This window comes from Fringilla coelebs (genome assembly GCF_963513975.1).
Source record: "Fringilla coelebs genome assembly, chromosome: 19".
In the NCBI taxonomy this organism is placed as follows: domain Eukaryota; kingdom Metazoa; phylum Chordata; class Aves; order Passeriformes; family Fringillidae; genus Fringilla; species Fringilla coelebs.
Window position 1 is genome coordinate 4,465,147 of NC_140045.1, and position 13,774 is coordinate 4,478,920.

General features: G+C 39.9%; 1 protein-coding gene across 1 annotated transcript; it reads left to right on the forward strand.

The window, feature by feature from the left end:
• The first annotated feature begins 869 nt into the window (after nt 1-869).
• LOC311161249 (uncharacterized protein C17orf67 homolog) lies at nt 870-6,354 on the forward strand. Its single transcript, XM_084218641.1, has 4 exons — nt 870-929; nt 1,612-1,712; nt 4,859-4,998; nt 5,985-6,354. The coding sequence occupies exons 1-3, from the start codon at nt 875-877 to the stop codon at nt 4,973-4,975; spliced, it is 273 nt and encodes a 90-aa protein (XP_084074767.1). The 5' UTR covers nt 870-874; the 3' UTR covers nt 4,976-4,998; nt 5,985-6,354.
• Nucleotides 6,355-13,774: the final 7,420 nt, after the last annotated feature.

Genomic DNA, 13,774 nt, shown 5'->3' on the forward strand with positions numbered 1-13,774 from the left:
AAAAACACTGAAAAATGCACATACTCCACAGTTGGGCAACACTCAGATTTCCAAGGAAATTCCTCACTTCCCTCATGTAAGAGCCAATGATGAACTCCAACTACCTGTTTTATATCTTATGGTTGAAGGGATGCATTTCATCCCCTACAAATTAGTGATGCTTGTACCATGTGTTCAGCATGGCACTGCCCAGAAGAGCTCTAGACATTTCTCAAGGCCAAAATTACCTGTTTGCAGTGACATTTGCTAACCTACATCCTTACTTAACACTATGCTTAATATGCTTTATAATCCTGTGTTCTACTAACTTGTCCTGAAAGGAGGAGAATTATGTGGGTTTTCATTTCTGTTGGTTCTATTAATTTGATAGAATTTGCTGTGTTTCTCAGCAGTCATAATTTGGCTTTGCTAGAGTTAAAGCCCATTAGTAAGTACTTCTCTGCTGGAGCAAAGTTAGAGACAATTTTTGAAAAAGGGGCCCCTTTGCAGCTGCCTCTGAGATTAACAGTACTGGGCAGTTGTTTCTTTTAAAAAACAATAGTTTACCTTGGGCACCAAAAACCTTTGCTTGCCATGCTAAATATAAGGGGATAGGCTTTATTTTCACAAGTTTAAAATGCCCAGTGGAGCTCTGAAGCCTGAGGTGGAAAAAAAGGCCTTCTATTTTCTTTCCCTCAGGAAAAGAGTTATGCAGAGAATGTGTGAGCAGATAATAGACTAATTCAAACCTTCAGACCAGATGTCTTCAGAATCATACTATCACTCACATTAAAGCATAAACAAACATTTGGGACTGACGTAGCTCCTTCAAATAGGCGAATGCCTCGGTCAGGGTTGGTCATTTTGGAACAGTCTGAGAGAAAGCAGAATCAAAATGAAGAAGTTTCTTGTGTTTGTCTCCTTTTTGGTCCTGCTGACCACTGTTACAGGTAGGAGTTTATATCAACTAACCTGAATATGTGTAGAGCTGCAAAGCATATAAGTAGTATTAGTTTGTCAACCTTCTATTTTAGTATTAATTTTTCATATATTTTAATATATTTAATTTTTAACACTCAACTATTTTTATATTGCAGGCTTTCCATGATTTGATTTTTAACAATCATGATGTTGTATTTGTTATTTAACTCTCTGCATTACCCCAATAATTGGTTGTAAACCCCGAAATTTTACTTTTACTTGCTTACTAATTTAATACTATTTTACCAAGGTCCTGCAAGTGGAATGTCCAATGCAATCTCTTCTTTGCAATGTACCTAACTCATTACTTTGAAAAAATCCTATAAAGCAACACAGAAAAGAACAAAGAGTTGGAAGAGCAACTAATGCCAGTGGTTCCGTGGTGCTGTGGTATTTGCTCATTTTATAGTACCTTGAATATGTGGCCTTTGCTTTATACTAGTAGGACAAGAGAAAACACAAGTATAAAAATGGTTTAAAATTCCACTCCTATCTCTTGGAATGCAATATCCCCTGGGAAGGGACTGTAATGAAAGAACACTTTGTTTATAGAAAAAAAATCAGGTTTGGAGACATTTCATTTCACAACTGATAGATAAAATACTAACTTTTTGATAATTTCAGAATTAATTTCTGCTGTTCTGTCTTTAGACACTTCACCAATTTTGTCTGAAAAAGATGCCAAACAGATGCTGAGGACTCGTCGTGAAGACAGACCAAGAAAAGCTGGTTTCCCTGATGAACCAATGAGGGTGATTTATGACATTTACTGTTAAATTACATTAACTGAAAAAACCCAACACCAAATCCCCCAAAACGTTTGTGCTTAGTATTAAATTTCTGTTGCTTCCAGGCAATATGTTATGAACATCACCATTTAAAGCATCTGAATTGTTCCATGAAATATTAAAAAAACCCTTTAAATTCTTTCAATTACAGTTAAAAACATTCTGTAAGTGCTGAGTATTGCTCAGGAAATGTCCACTTGCAGAATGAGAAGTTTATTTATCATGGTTCAAAAATACCAATCAAATTATTGAGAAGAAAGTGGCTTTTAGTTTATAGAGATGTGGATTTCATCATCTTGTTCCTGAAAAACTAAGTAACAGGAAAGGTCTTCTGCTTACAGTACATTCTGCACTGCAGGCAGGGAGGAGATGGAGGTGTCAGTGGTCAGTGTGGAGGCTGAGGTAGTTCTCAACCAGCTTTAAAAATCACTTTCTTTCACTGACTTATTTATGGATGCTACAGATAGGATTTTTTAAATTATATTGTAAGAGTTTTTAGTTGCTGGTTTAATGCAACTGTTTTGGGATTGCATGCAATATCTACACTTATTTATTTCCAAACCCTATTACAACAAAAGAAAAAGTAAAAGAATTAAAGAGCCTTCTGTTTTCCTTGCTTTGACAAGACCTAACACATAATCTTGCACTCATCAAGGGTACTTAAGGTATTTTAAAACTACTGCCTATTTCTTTCCAAAGTAAATAAACTGAGCTAAAATCACCTGGTTCTGAAGGGGCAAAGCCCCAGAAGCCAGGAGCACACGAGGGATTGTGCACGTGAGGAGCACAGGGGCTCAGTTTAGCAAGGTGCTGAACACTCCATAGGGCATGAGGAGCCCTGCATGCCTTGCAGGACTGCAGAAACAGCTTCTGGTTTTCCCTTTCCAGTGGGTAATGCACACCAGCCAAAAAGAATCCACCTGCCCAGCCCTGGGTAAACACACAACAAACCAGAGCTGTCCCAGACATTGCTCCATGCTTGTTGACAGCCTTGTACACTGAAAATTGCACAACACAGCCAAAAACCAGAAGGCTGCACTGCTGCCCACAACACTCAGGACTGGGTTGGTTTCTAAGTTGTTAAATAAGCCTTGTAGCTTTTGCAAATGAGCAGGAATACAGCTCCCACCTGCTGTATAACCAGGTTATGTGGTAAATATAACAAATACTGAATACAGAATAAATGAAGCAGCAGAACAGTTGGATTGAGGTAATTCCTGTATGGCAAGAAGCTGCATGCATGCATGCAACATTTAATCCATGGTTTCATTTTAGCTGGTCCTGTGAGGAGCAGGGAGTTGGACGTGGTGATCCTTATGAATTCTATGGCTCTGTGTGGGGAGAGGAGGGATTCAGAGAAATGTTTTTCATGACCATTCAAGAAATGGATTTCTGACTCTGCTTCTCTGTCCTTGACACTTTCTGTCCTACAACTTTTTGAGAAATTCCAACCTTCTTTTATTCCTTTTCTTTTGTTTTTTTTTATCTAGAAAGCAAAACTGACCCTCTGTAAGAAAATCCAAACATGAGTATTTGTTTTGCTTTCTAAATGTCAAGGTTTTCAGTAGAAAAGGAAACATCTGATAAAAGAAACAACCCTCATTGCCCTGTGGAACTTGGAGATTTTCCATGTGAATGAAGATGCATGGCTGCTGCATCCCTGTGCACAGCTTGTGCACATGGACTCAAGGAGAAAAACTGATTTTGTATGGATGCTTTGTAGCAGAATGAAATGAATGCTGGGATGAACCCACCTCTGTTCATCTGTTTAAAGCAAAAGCTGTTTTTACTGGGCCAGATCATGCTGAGCTGGGGAATGTAATTTGCAATTCTTTGTGACACTCTTTGACTTCCACAGTGCTGCTCGAGTAAGAAACCTGTTCAGTTACAGACAGAAAGATCAGACCCAGCTGATTATTAAAAGAAAATGTAATTTATGTTATCAGCACGTTTTGAACTTAATTTGTCTGAGATCCTGCTTTTGATAATGTGGCATCCTCTCAGTGACATAGCTCTGTTCCCTGCCAGTTCCTAAGGCAGTCTCTCCCCAGGGATCTGAGCCAAGTCTCCTGGTGCTGTGAGCAGAGGAAGCCCAGTGAAAGGCAGGATCCTGATGCTGGAATACTCGGCCAGTGCAAAGGGTTTAGGCTACAGCTTCCATTCCAGCAGTGCCCACTCTGCAAAGCAATGGGGGATTATTTTGAATGAATGTATCTGGTGTTCACAAAGCTTATGAGCCCACTAGGACTGGGACTTTTTAAAAGTAAATTTTGTCCCTGATGGAGGTCAAGTTTTTGATACATGGCCTGCTTTATTTCAATAATTTTTTGCTGAGACCAAAGCCTCTCTCCATAAATTGGTGTAGGAAATTCACATTATTTTGTCACCAGTCACCATTGGTGATAAATAAAATAATATAAATGTTTTAACTTATTTTGAAATTATGAGCACAAAAGGTATTGGAAATTTGAACAACCTAAGCTTAAAATAATACTGAATGATTTTGTTGAAGGAATTACAATGGCTTGATAAAGCCATTGTAATTTTATACGATATAGATTTGGCATAGATAAGAGCTTAAATTTGATTGCTGCAAGTATTTTTAGATTTAGAAATTTTTAGAGTAATGGAAGTAAACTGGCTGCAGCACTAGAATAGCTTGTGGCTGGGGAAATGTGTAGGTAGTGTGTGTTACCTACTAGAACCCTTCAGTCCTGCCACATGATCCTGCAAAGGGTTAATGTTCTTTAAGCAGCAGGAACCAGTTTTCAAAAGGGGCTATCACAAATCTGTTTGTGAGAATCCTTTGTACCCTCAGACCCAACAAAGGCTTCTGTGTTGATATGCAAATAAGAAATGTGTATACAGAATTCCTAATTTATGAATATTGTTGCATAATTCTTGCTCAACACCTTTGCTGGTCTGAAGTCATTCACTAAATATTGCTAGGCTGGGACAAGCTGACCAGCAACACCATTTCACTATGTGTGGTTATTTTAAGGGATAAATTACTGGCTCTTCCATCAGCTGTGAAATTATCCTGGGTCCCTGGCCTGACATTCGAATTGAGTGATTACACAATTAAAGTACTTTTGCTTTTCCTTAAATAGGAGTATATGCTTCACCTCCAGCGCTTGGAGCAGAGATCAGAAGAGCAATTCCTTGAACATTGGCTGAATCCTCATTGCCTCCCACACTGCAACAGGGATCTGGTGCATCCAATCTAATGGGTTTGCCTCCCCTGCAACTGGTATATATACATATCTATGTATATCTTCTACAGGGCATCTTTTTTTCTCCATAATGAAAGGCAGAGCCACACCCTGGGAGAGAAGGAAATAAGAGAATCACGAAAGTCTGGGGGAAGCACCTTGTGCTGAAAGGTGTTGGGCAGCTGAGCAGGGACAGGGAGCAGGAGTGTCCCAGGCATCACCTCTGTCATTCTGCCCTGTTCACATTAATAAAACTCTGGTTATGCATTTCTCTGCTGTGTGGGTGTAAGCTGGTGGCTGCAGAACGTGCTTATTAATGTGGCTTCAGATTGTTCCTGCTTCCCTCCTGTTCTTTTTCCAACTGTTCTGTTTAAGTCTTGTACTTGTTCACTTAACTCTCAGTGGGACTGGGGCAGGATTAAACTCAGTTGTCATCCTGGAGATATTCAGGATGCAGTTTGACCTGCAAGGAGGTTTTTTAAACAGACATGAAATTTAACTGTGATAAATTTGAATAATCACCATAAAAATGAAGCTATATCACTCCTAGTTAACTTTTTAATACAAAAGTTGCAGATTTAGCTTCATTTCTTCAAAAGTTTTAAGCAGCAGAATACAGAGATGGTATCTGTCACAGCTGATCTGTTTCAAAAGACAGAAACTTCATCTGCTTAGCATTCTTTTATCTATTTGTACATCTCTGAATACCTTTAAAAATTGGGACATTGTGGTAGACTTCGGTGGGGCTCTATTAATCCACAATAAAACAAAGGTCTGAAACTCATTTAAAAACAAAAAACATTCCCAAACTTCAGCCTTAGGAGGTAAGTTGGCAATTTTCAAAAAAATCTTCCAGCTGAGACACAGTTGAAAGCTGGCTCACTTAGCTACAGGAATTCTTCCCAACAGCTGCTCCCAGGCCACTGTGAAGAATTAATGTTAGAAAAGTGTTTAAATGATTTGAAGCCCTTAAGATGTCATTAGCCAGCATGGATTTTGATATTCTGGGTTCTTTTTTCTGCAGATCTCCACATGGATTTATACATGATTTGTTAAGGAGAGCAAGCTTATTCCTGCATTGGCTATGTGCTCACTGTAGAGCAGAACCTCTCTGCAATCTTCATGGTACAGCAGAATTTCCAGCTCTAAGTGGCTTGATGAGTTCTAGACCATCTTGTATTTTCTACCAGCAATGACTGCATGTATGAGTAACTGAATTGAGGGTTTCCACAGTTTCTGAGGTAGGGGCAACTTGTTAGTCCTAGAGTATCCTTTCAAGGGCACAGGTTTAGACTGTCTGAAGCAAAAGGAACTTGGAAGGAGAGGTCAATAGAAAATTGCAGAATAGCAACATGAAGAGAAGCCAGCTTTCTGGGCTTTGGAGGAATCCTTAATTACAGTTTTCTAGTTTAAATAACAATATTTCATGAAGACACAACATTCATGTAGCACTATGTCTTACTGCCTGATGAGTATTTCATGTATTGTTTCATAATAAAAGCTTGACTCAATTTCATTTGCAGATGATTTTGTTCTCTTAGTCTCCCATACTATATTCTGACAAAACTCACTGGAAGTGAGGCTCAGTTTTGTGAAGTACTAAGGCAACATCAGAGGACTTTGTAGGACCAGCAGCAGGGAAGCCCTATGATGCTGACTGATAATTGTGTGGTTCCTCTGCACAATTATCCCTTTCCCCTGTAATTCTGCCAGGAGGGGCAAATGAATCCAGCCAGCCCTTTCCTGCCTGTGTGCCTTTATGAGTTATAAGTTTTAGAAGTCTTTTTTCTTGGAAAAGAATATCTTGTACAGTCAGATAGGAAATATATAATACCTGCAAAACAACATAAAAAATTTCTTGATGGCTCTTAAATGACTGCTGTGACCTGTAATGGCAACAGAATTAGTTATTAATGGAGCACAGTAACTTTCAGAGCTCCTCACTGCAGTCACACTTGAAGCCCCAGGACTGGGAGCAAAATAAAGCACAATTTTATGAATATCTATAAGGTAATTAGTGCTACAGAGATCCTGACAGGCTGGACTAGATCAACAGTTTTTCTGGTATAGTTTTCTTCCAGTAAAACAGCTCTCCAAGATGACTCCAAGGAAATAATTTAAATCTCAAAGCATCAAAGGCTTGCTTTCCCCTACTGCCAAGATAAATCATAGATTAAATCTGGGAGTGTGAAAAAGTATAATCAGGCAGCTATTGTGTGCTTCATTCATAATTCTCTCAATACAGAGATCTAAATTTGCATATCTCTTTGAGTTAAAGTCACTGGGTGAAATCCTGGCTCTGTTTTTATTTGCACAGTGAAAAATTCATTTAATGACAATTATGTCAACTGTCACCCTGTGAAAGTCGTTTTTGAAGCACTTCTTGGAAACGCAAGAACTCCCACCTAGTTATACTCAGTCATTTTGAAGGTAACCAGGAAGGTTAAGCAGAAGGTTGTGCTCAATTCTTCTCAGTAACACTGAGCTAATCCTAAGGCAAACATGGAATATTGTTCATTGCTTTGCAGTTTGCTTTTCCACATGAGGGCCAAAGGATCTCATGTGGTGTCTCCAACCCAAAGTTAAGTATTATGAAGTCTAATTAAGAGGGAGAAAACTAGAAACATAGAAAAGTGAAGTATTCCTGATGCCTGATCCACATCCTCTCCCACCTCATAAGAGCAGGAATTATGGTGCAGTGCTGAGAGCCTTTAGCCCACGTTGGTGTCAGGCTGATGGGCAAAGGACCAACTCATATTTGCACTCATGTTCAAACCAAACCCATCTCTCTTGTAAGTATCTACCCCTCTGTTCTGGGCTAGAACTGAGCACTGAAGAACTTCCTGGTCCCTCAAGGCAAGAAAAGCAGCAGACACCATATAGGAAAGTTTGAAACATAGGGAATAAAGGGAGGAAAAAAAAGTATGAAGGAAAGGAGAATGGACTAAAAATGTTGAAGTTAAAAATAATAAAAGAAACCTAGACTAAGGAAAGTGCCTCTGGAATCCTGTGATCATGAAGAACACAGCCAAGTTACTGCTTTTGAAGACATTCAGCTCTTCTGCCAGATTCAAGAAGCCAAGTCATCCCTTCATACAAATTAATTTTGCAAGTAAACACAGAAACACCCTCCAGCCTATGGGAGAGGCAGCCAGAGAAGAGGAGGCCAGCACAGCAGACTTTCCTAAGTTTGCTCATCACTGGCAAACACTGAAAGCTGAAGAGAGAGTGAAGGCATGGGACTGCTCCATGGATGTAGCAACCCCTCATCCTGCTTATTGTGCATTTCTGTGTGTCCATAAAATATACACAGTGTTTTACACAGAATCCAGTGAACTAACAAGAGAACAGGATCTTAGGATCAGGTATAATTAAATTAGCTCAAGCATTTATTGTGACTCAGAAGTGAAAAAACATAGATAATTAGCATAGAAAGCAAACACTGCATACATTTTTACTTAGCTATAGCTACAGAGTTATGTAATTAAGCTATTTTTCAGAGTCCTTCAGGTTTTTTTAATTCTCTTTCTCTACACAGATCTTTCCTTCAAAGCTCTTCTGTGCTTGAATTAATTCCTCTATGGTTGAATTAGACCAAGTGTATTCAAGGATTAGTTGCAGGTTTGTTTTTTTCCGTGTCTAAAATCTTGGGGAAAAATGCTGGACTTTCCTACATGCCAGCAAACCAGAAGAACAAGCATTCTGAAAGTTGAATACTAAAGGTGGAAAAGCTGGAAAAATAGTTGTTTTCCAAATGCTTTTAAAGAGAAGGATTAAAGCAGACCTGGGAAAACCTTCCATCCATGAAAAAACACGATCATAAGCTCCAGTCAGTGCCCTGTTCTACATCCAGTGCCTTTCCCAAGCTGAGCAGCTGCCCACTAGATGCCACTGTTCCTGCATTCAACCAGGATCCAGCCCACAAGGACTGAAAGCACCACATCCCTCATCCTGCTGCTTGCTTTTTCATTCCTTTTCTTAAAATGTTCAGCTCAATGGTTCAAAATCAAAAGTCACCTCTATCCCATAAAATAAAGATCAGCAGCACATGGTTGATTTTTCCCCCTCTGGGCTGCAGGCTGCTCTGAGTGTGGGTGTAGCTGTGGTTCTGCTTCATTATCCACAGAAAGAAATGGTTGAAAGTTGCTACGAGCATCTTGTAGTGGTTTGTGGCTTTTTACTGCCTGCCATCCACACACAGATGCTCACAGAAGATTTTGTGTCTTTGCAGAAGCTGTTCCCTCACAGATTAGATCATTTCATCCATGTTCACTTTCCCCAAATTAAGCTGCAGACTGATCAATTGGTAAAAGCCTCACTCTTCAAGGCATGACATTATCTTTCTACATTTATTTCCTTTAGCAGCACAGGGAGCTGTGTGTTAGGTGCTGTATAAAGTGTACTGAAAAGGCAGACTGTGCCCAGGGCCAGAAGTGTAGTGTCTCTCTATAAAGAGCAGATACAGAACATCTGCTGTAATTTTAAATACACAAAAATTCATTGAAAAAAGGCAAGGGCTGGGATTTTTGAAAGCATCAACTTTTTCAGCAAGGCCAAAAGATTTTATCACAGACAGCTAAATAGGACATGAAGTAGTTACACTAATGCCACTAAGCACTTTGGCAGTTCAACTAATTGGCTCTTTCTACCAGACTTACCTTGCAGGAAAACATGCACCAGAAGTTCTTATTTACCTAGACTGGAATTTCCAGAAAGCTCTCTGAAAGCAAGTCAGTCACTTGCTTTATTTCAAATTCACAGTGATGAAGGTAATGGAGAATGCAAAACTAAACTAACCAATTTGCAGTTTAGATGATTCAGTCTTTGCTTCCCAGGGAGGCTGAGCAGGTGAGCACATTCTTCCCCTCACAATGACAGGGCAGCTGCTCTAGAACCTTACTGAAACATGAATATGAGAAAGAGTTACAAAGGAAATGCCTATAACCATCTGAAATTATGATATAATGGGTATGGAAATGTTTCCCTGCAGTACTCCAGGGCTTTTTTTTTTTTTTTCCCTTTTTCAATAATTCCAGCCCTGTTTCAATTGTCAGAATATTGTTTTGAATGAAGACTTCACTGTTACTCCCAGTGAATGAGTGCATAAATAATTTCTGAAGCAGTGGAGTGAAATTGGATTGATTGAATGTGATCACTGTAGTAGGAGCCTACTTTAGATTCTCAGTGAGAACTTATTTTTTAAAGACTAAAGAGATCAGAGTGGCTTTTAGAAGGTTATCTGAGCCTTTTATGGTCTACAAAGAGTAGAAAATCTTGTGAGAACTGTGTATCTTGAGATTTCTGATGTGTGATTAGAAATGCTGAGTGATCTGTCTCCTATCTGGCATTTTAATCCTTTTTCAGGTCTGGGGGTAGAGATGTGCACTAAAATGAAAAACAGTAAAAAGCAGAAAATGTTTAATGAACTCTGAGTTAATAAAATTCTCCTAATGCTATCAAAGCAGCAGGGCCAGTGTCAGCTCAACATGAAACCAGAAGTTTGGGGCACTAATGTTATTCCAAATCTCAAGCTCATATTCATATTTTGTTTTTTTCAGTAAGAGATGATCAGTTGAAATGCATTTCTTTTTTCCACATGTGAGGAGACTTGGATCTAAAGATCCATTTGGGCATCTTTCTATATAACACAAGCATCCTGCACATACATTTATTAAATTGGGTGAGCCAACCTTAAATGCAGGAGATCTTAGACCAAAGTGAGGCAGAACATTGCTTCATTTTGTGTTTTGTGTTTGTCAGAATAAACAGCAGCCACTGAATGATTTCAAGAAATGAATTCAGCAAAATGCTTCAGATGTTCAGAATGTTCCTGGCTTAGAGATTTTGCTAAGAACCTTTGGTGTGACTCTGAATATGTGCCTGTAGTGCCCATAAAACTGAGACCAGTCCTCAGAATGGACTGGAATATCTGGAATATCTGATTCCCAGCACTTCTCCTGTCCAGATATCAACAGAGCTCAATATTCCATCAGTGCAGGATATACTTCTGTCTACTTCCTATGCCCTGTATAGGATTAGTTCCAGCATCAGTAATCTCCTGTGCTTCTATTACCAAAATATGGTTTATAAGCACACAAGTAATTAGCAGAGCTTTTTTTTTTTTTTTTTTTTCCTCCCTGGCGAATACTTTGATTAATGTTCTGAGAAAAAAAACCCCAAAACAGTGAAAAAGAAAGAGCAACACTAAGTGGCAGCCCCAGGAAAAGCCACAAAAAGGGGTTTGTGCTCAATGCATTGGTGCCATGGTCCACTCAGGAGCAGCACTGGGCTCTCCCTGCAGGGAATGGAGCACTCCAGCAAAACAGGGTCAGGCTGCTTCTGCAATCATGCAATCATAGAATAATGCTGGGACAATACATGTAAAGGTCCAGTGGAAGACTCTTTGATTTACTGGGAAATGACAATGCATCTGAGGCCAAGCTGTACACAATTTACTCCTTCATTTCTTGGCTGCTGCTGGACATCTGCTCTGAGGCTGCAGGTGTGGTCACCATTCATGGACCATCCCAACCTGTCAGAGTCCTGCTCAGAGCAGGGTGTGTTGATTCCTCACCTTGCTAAAAATGCAACTACAATGACTTAAAAGAGATAAATGACATATTTTTCAAATGTTATGTTCACAGAGCAAATTCTTCCTGGAAGCAGGATGGACCAGGGCTGAACTGAGACTGGTCACCTCCTAGAGTCCCCTGAAGGAACTAAAATTTCATTTTTCACTTAGAAAATGTGGTTCTACTCCACTGGGTATGAAGGAAAACTTGAAATACAAATTGTGTACAGCAGATTCTATGCCTTTAGGGAGGGAGCAGTTCCAAGGCATGTGACATCTTGTTCTCTCTAATTCTGACATTTACTGGCCATTCTCAGGTGGGCCAGGTTCAAAGTCTGAGCAGGAGCCTCATGGTAGAGCCATAGCTGTGCCTTCATTCAGCCCTGCCAACCAGGCAAATACATTTATTCATTTCCCAGTTGTGAAAACCATGATTTTAGGCTCATTAATACCCAAAAGCAAAACAAATAAATGAAGTGGATCTGTGTCTATATTTATTTTTACATGCATATATATTTATGAATATTTTAATGTGCTCTAAATTACAGAAATGTAGCTTAGGTTTCAACAGTGGATGGATGTGAACTGCATTTCAGCATTCCAACTGCAGAAGTTAAGGTTTTCAGGAATATTTTCTGCCCAGAGTAATTTATTTTTAAGTCCTCAGTATTTGAGTGCATTTCAGTGATACACAAAGTTTTGCTAAGATCAAATCTATAGCACCAGAGGAGGGCTGGAGATGAGTTGTTAGTATTTGGTATTTTATAAAAGAGTCATAGCAGAAAAAAAATCCCTTTCTTCTTCATTTACCATTTGATACTTGAGAGCAGCTCAGGGAAAGACAGAAAAATGTCTTTATTTCACATCACACAGCTGTTGCACTGCTTGAGAACAACAGTTTAAATATTAATATGACTTTGGGGCTAAAAGCTTTTCTTAAGAGACACTTTGATGTAATGAGTTTCAGCCAAGTGAACAATCACAAAAATAAAGACCAAAATCCCTCCAGCTGATAAGAAGCCAGTTTATTTATTTATTGGGGTGTGCTTACAGAACTCATCTGTGTGATTGCACCAGCTACAGCTTTCCAGCCCTGGCTCAGGAAATAATTGCTCCTGGATGTGAGACCATGACCTCTGGAGTCACAAGTCTTCCTTTTCTCACCCCAGGCTTTCAGTGGGAATTGGACCTGCTCAGGTCTTCTCCTCAGCAGCTTTGGTGAGCTGAGGATAATTCTGTGCAGTTTAGGCTGCTTTTATCAGCTGCACAGCCCAAAGTGCCCAGGGAGGTTAAAGCTTTCCTACCCACTGCTACTGCTGGGTCTGAGGGTGAATATTTGGTTGTCTCATTTAGCTCTGCCCCTGACCAGCCTCTGAATTCATCATTCCAGCAGCACCTAGGGCTGACTCAGCCCAGAGGAGCTCATGGCAGCTCATCCACCCAGAAAACAAAGAGGAATTTCCCTCAGAGTGCCCAGAACAGAGGGCATTGCTGTAACTCTGGCTGGGATCCATCCCCAGGAGCATGGATGATGAACTGACTGGGCTAACTGAGGTCTGCAGCATTATTTACACCCTGAGACTGCTGAAACATCTTCAGCTCTGCTTAGAAAAGGAATCCCCCTGCACAGTCTGAAATTCATGGCTGCCAAGGGCTAGGAGGATGCTACTTCCATCAGTTCACTTGCCCATCTATTTCCTGATTGCCAGGGATGACAAATGTTCAAGCCACCTAGCTAATTTATTCCCAAACTTAAATTCTGCTCCATGTGCATCAACATCTTTGCTGCTGAATCACAGTCACACTCCCACACAAGCAGGTCTGATGGACACATGTGTGCCCAGAAGGATTTGCCTGAGCAGAGGGAAAAGTGGATTCCAGCTCTGGGCTGCACACAGTAAATCACCAGCACACAGAGAGCAGCTCAGGGACAACAGAAACACCAAAACGTGCTTTTTTAGAACTTAACTCCTTAAATGAAACAAGACAAGAAAATATGTGAAATGACAGCAAGGTCACTTTTTCCTTAACTGTTGCCCCAATTTATTCCCACACACGAGTCTCCTTTGTTTTCAGCTGTGCTCATCTTCCATCTCTGTCCTGCAGGAGATGGATGCAGGCATTATCAGTCAAGAAGGACTACAAAAGATGCCAAGTTTTTATTAGCTATGCACTTTTTGGTAGATTCCTTTTATTTTTAGGATCCAGTTACAAAAGTCCCCAGTGCTCCTTGTCAAAACTCA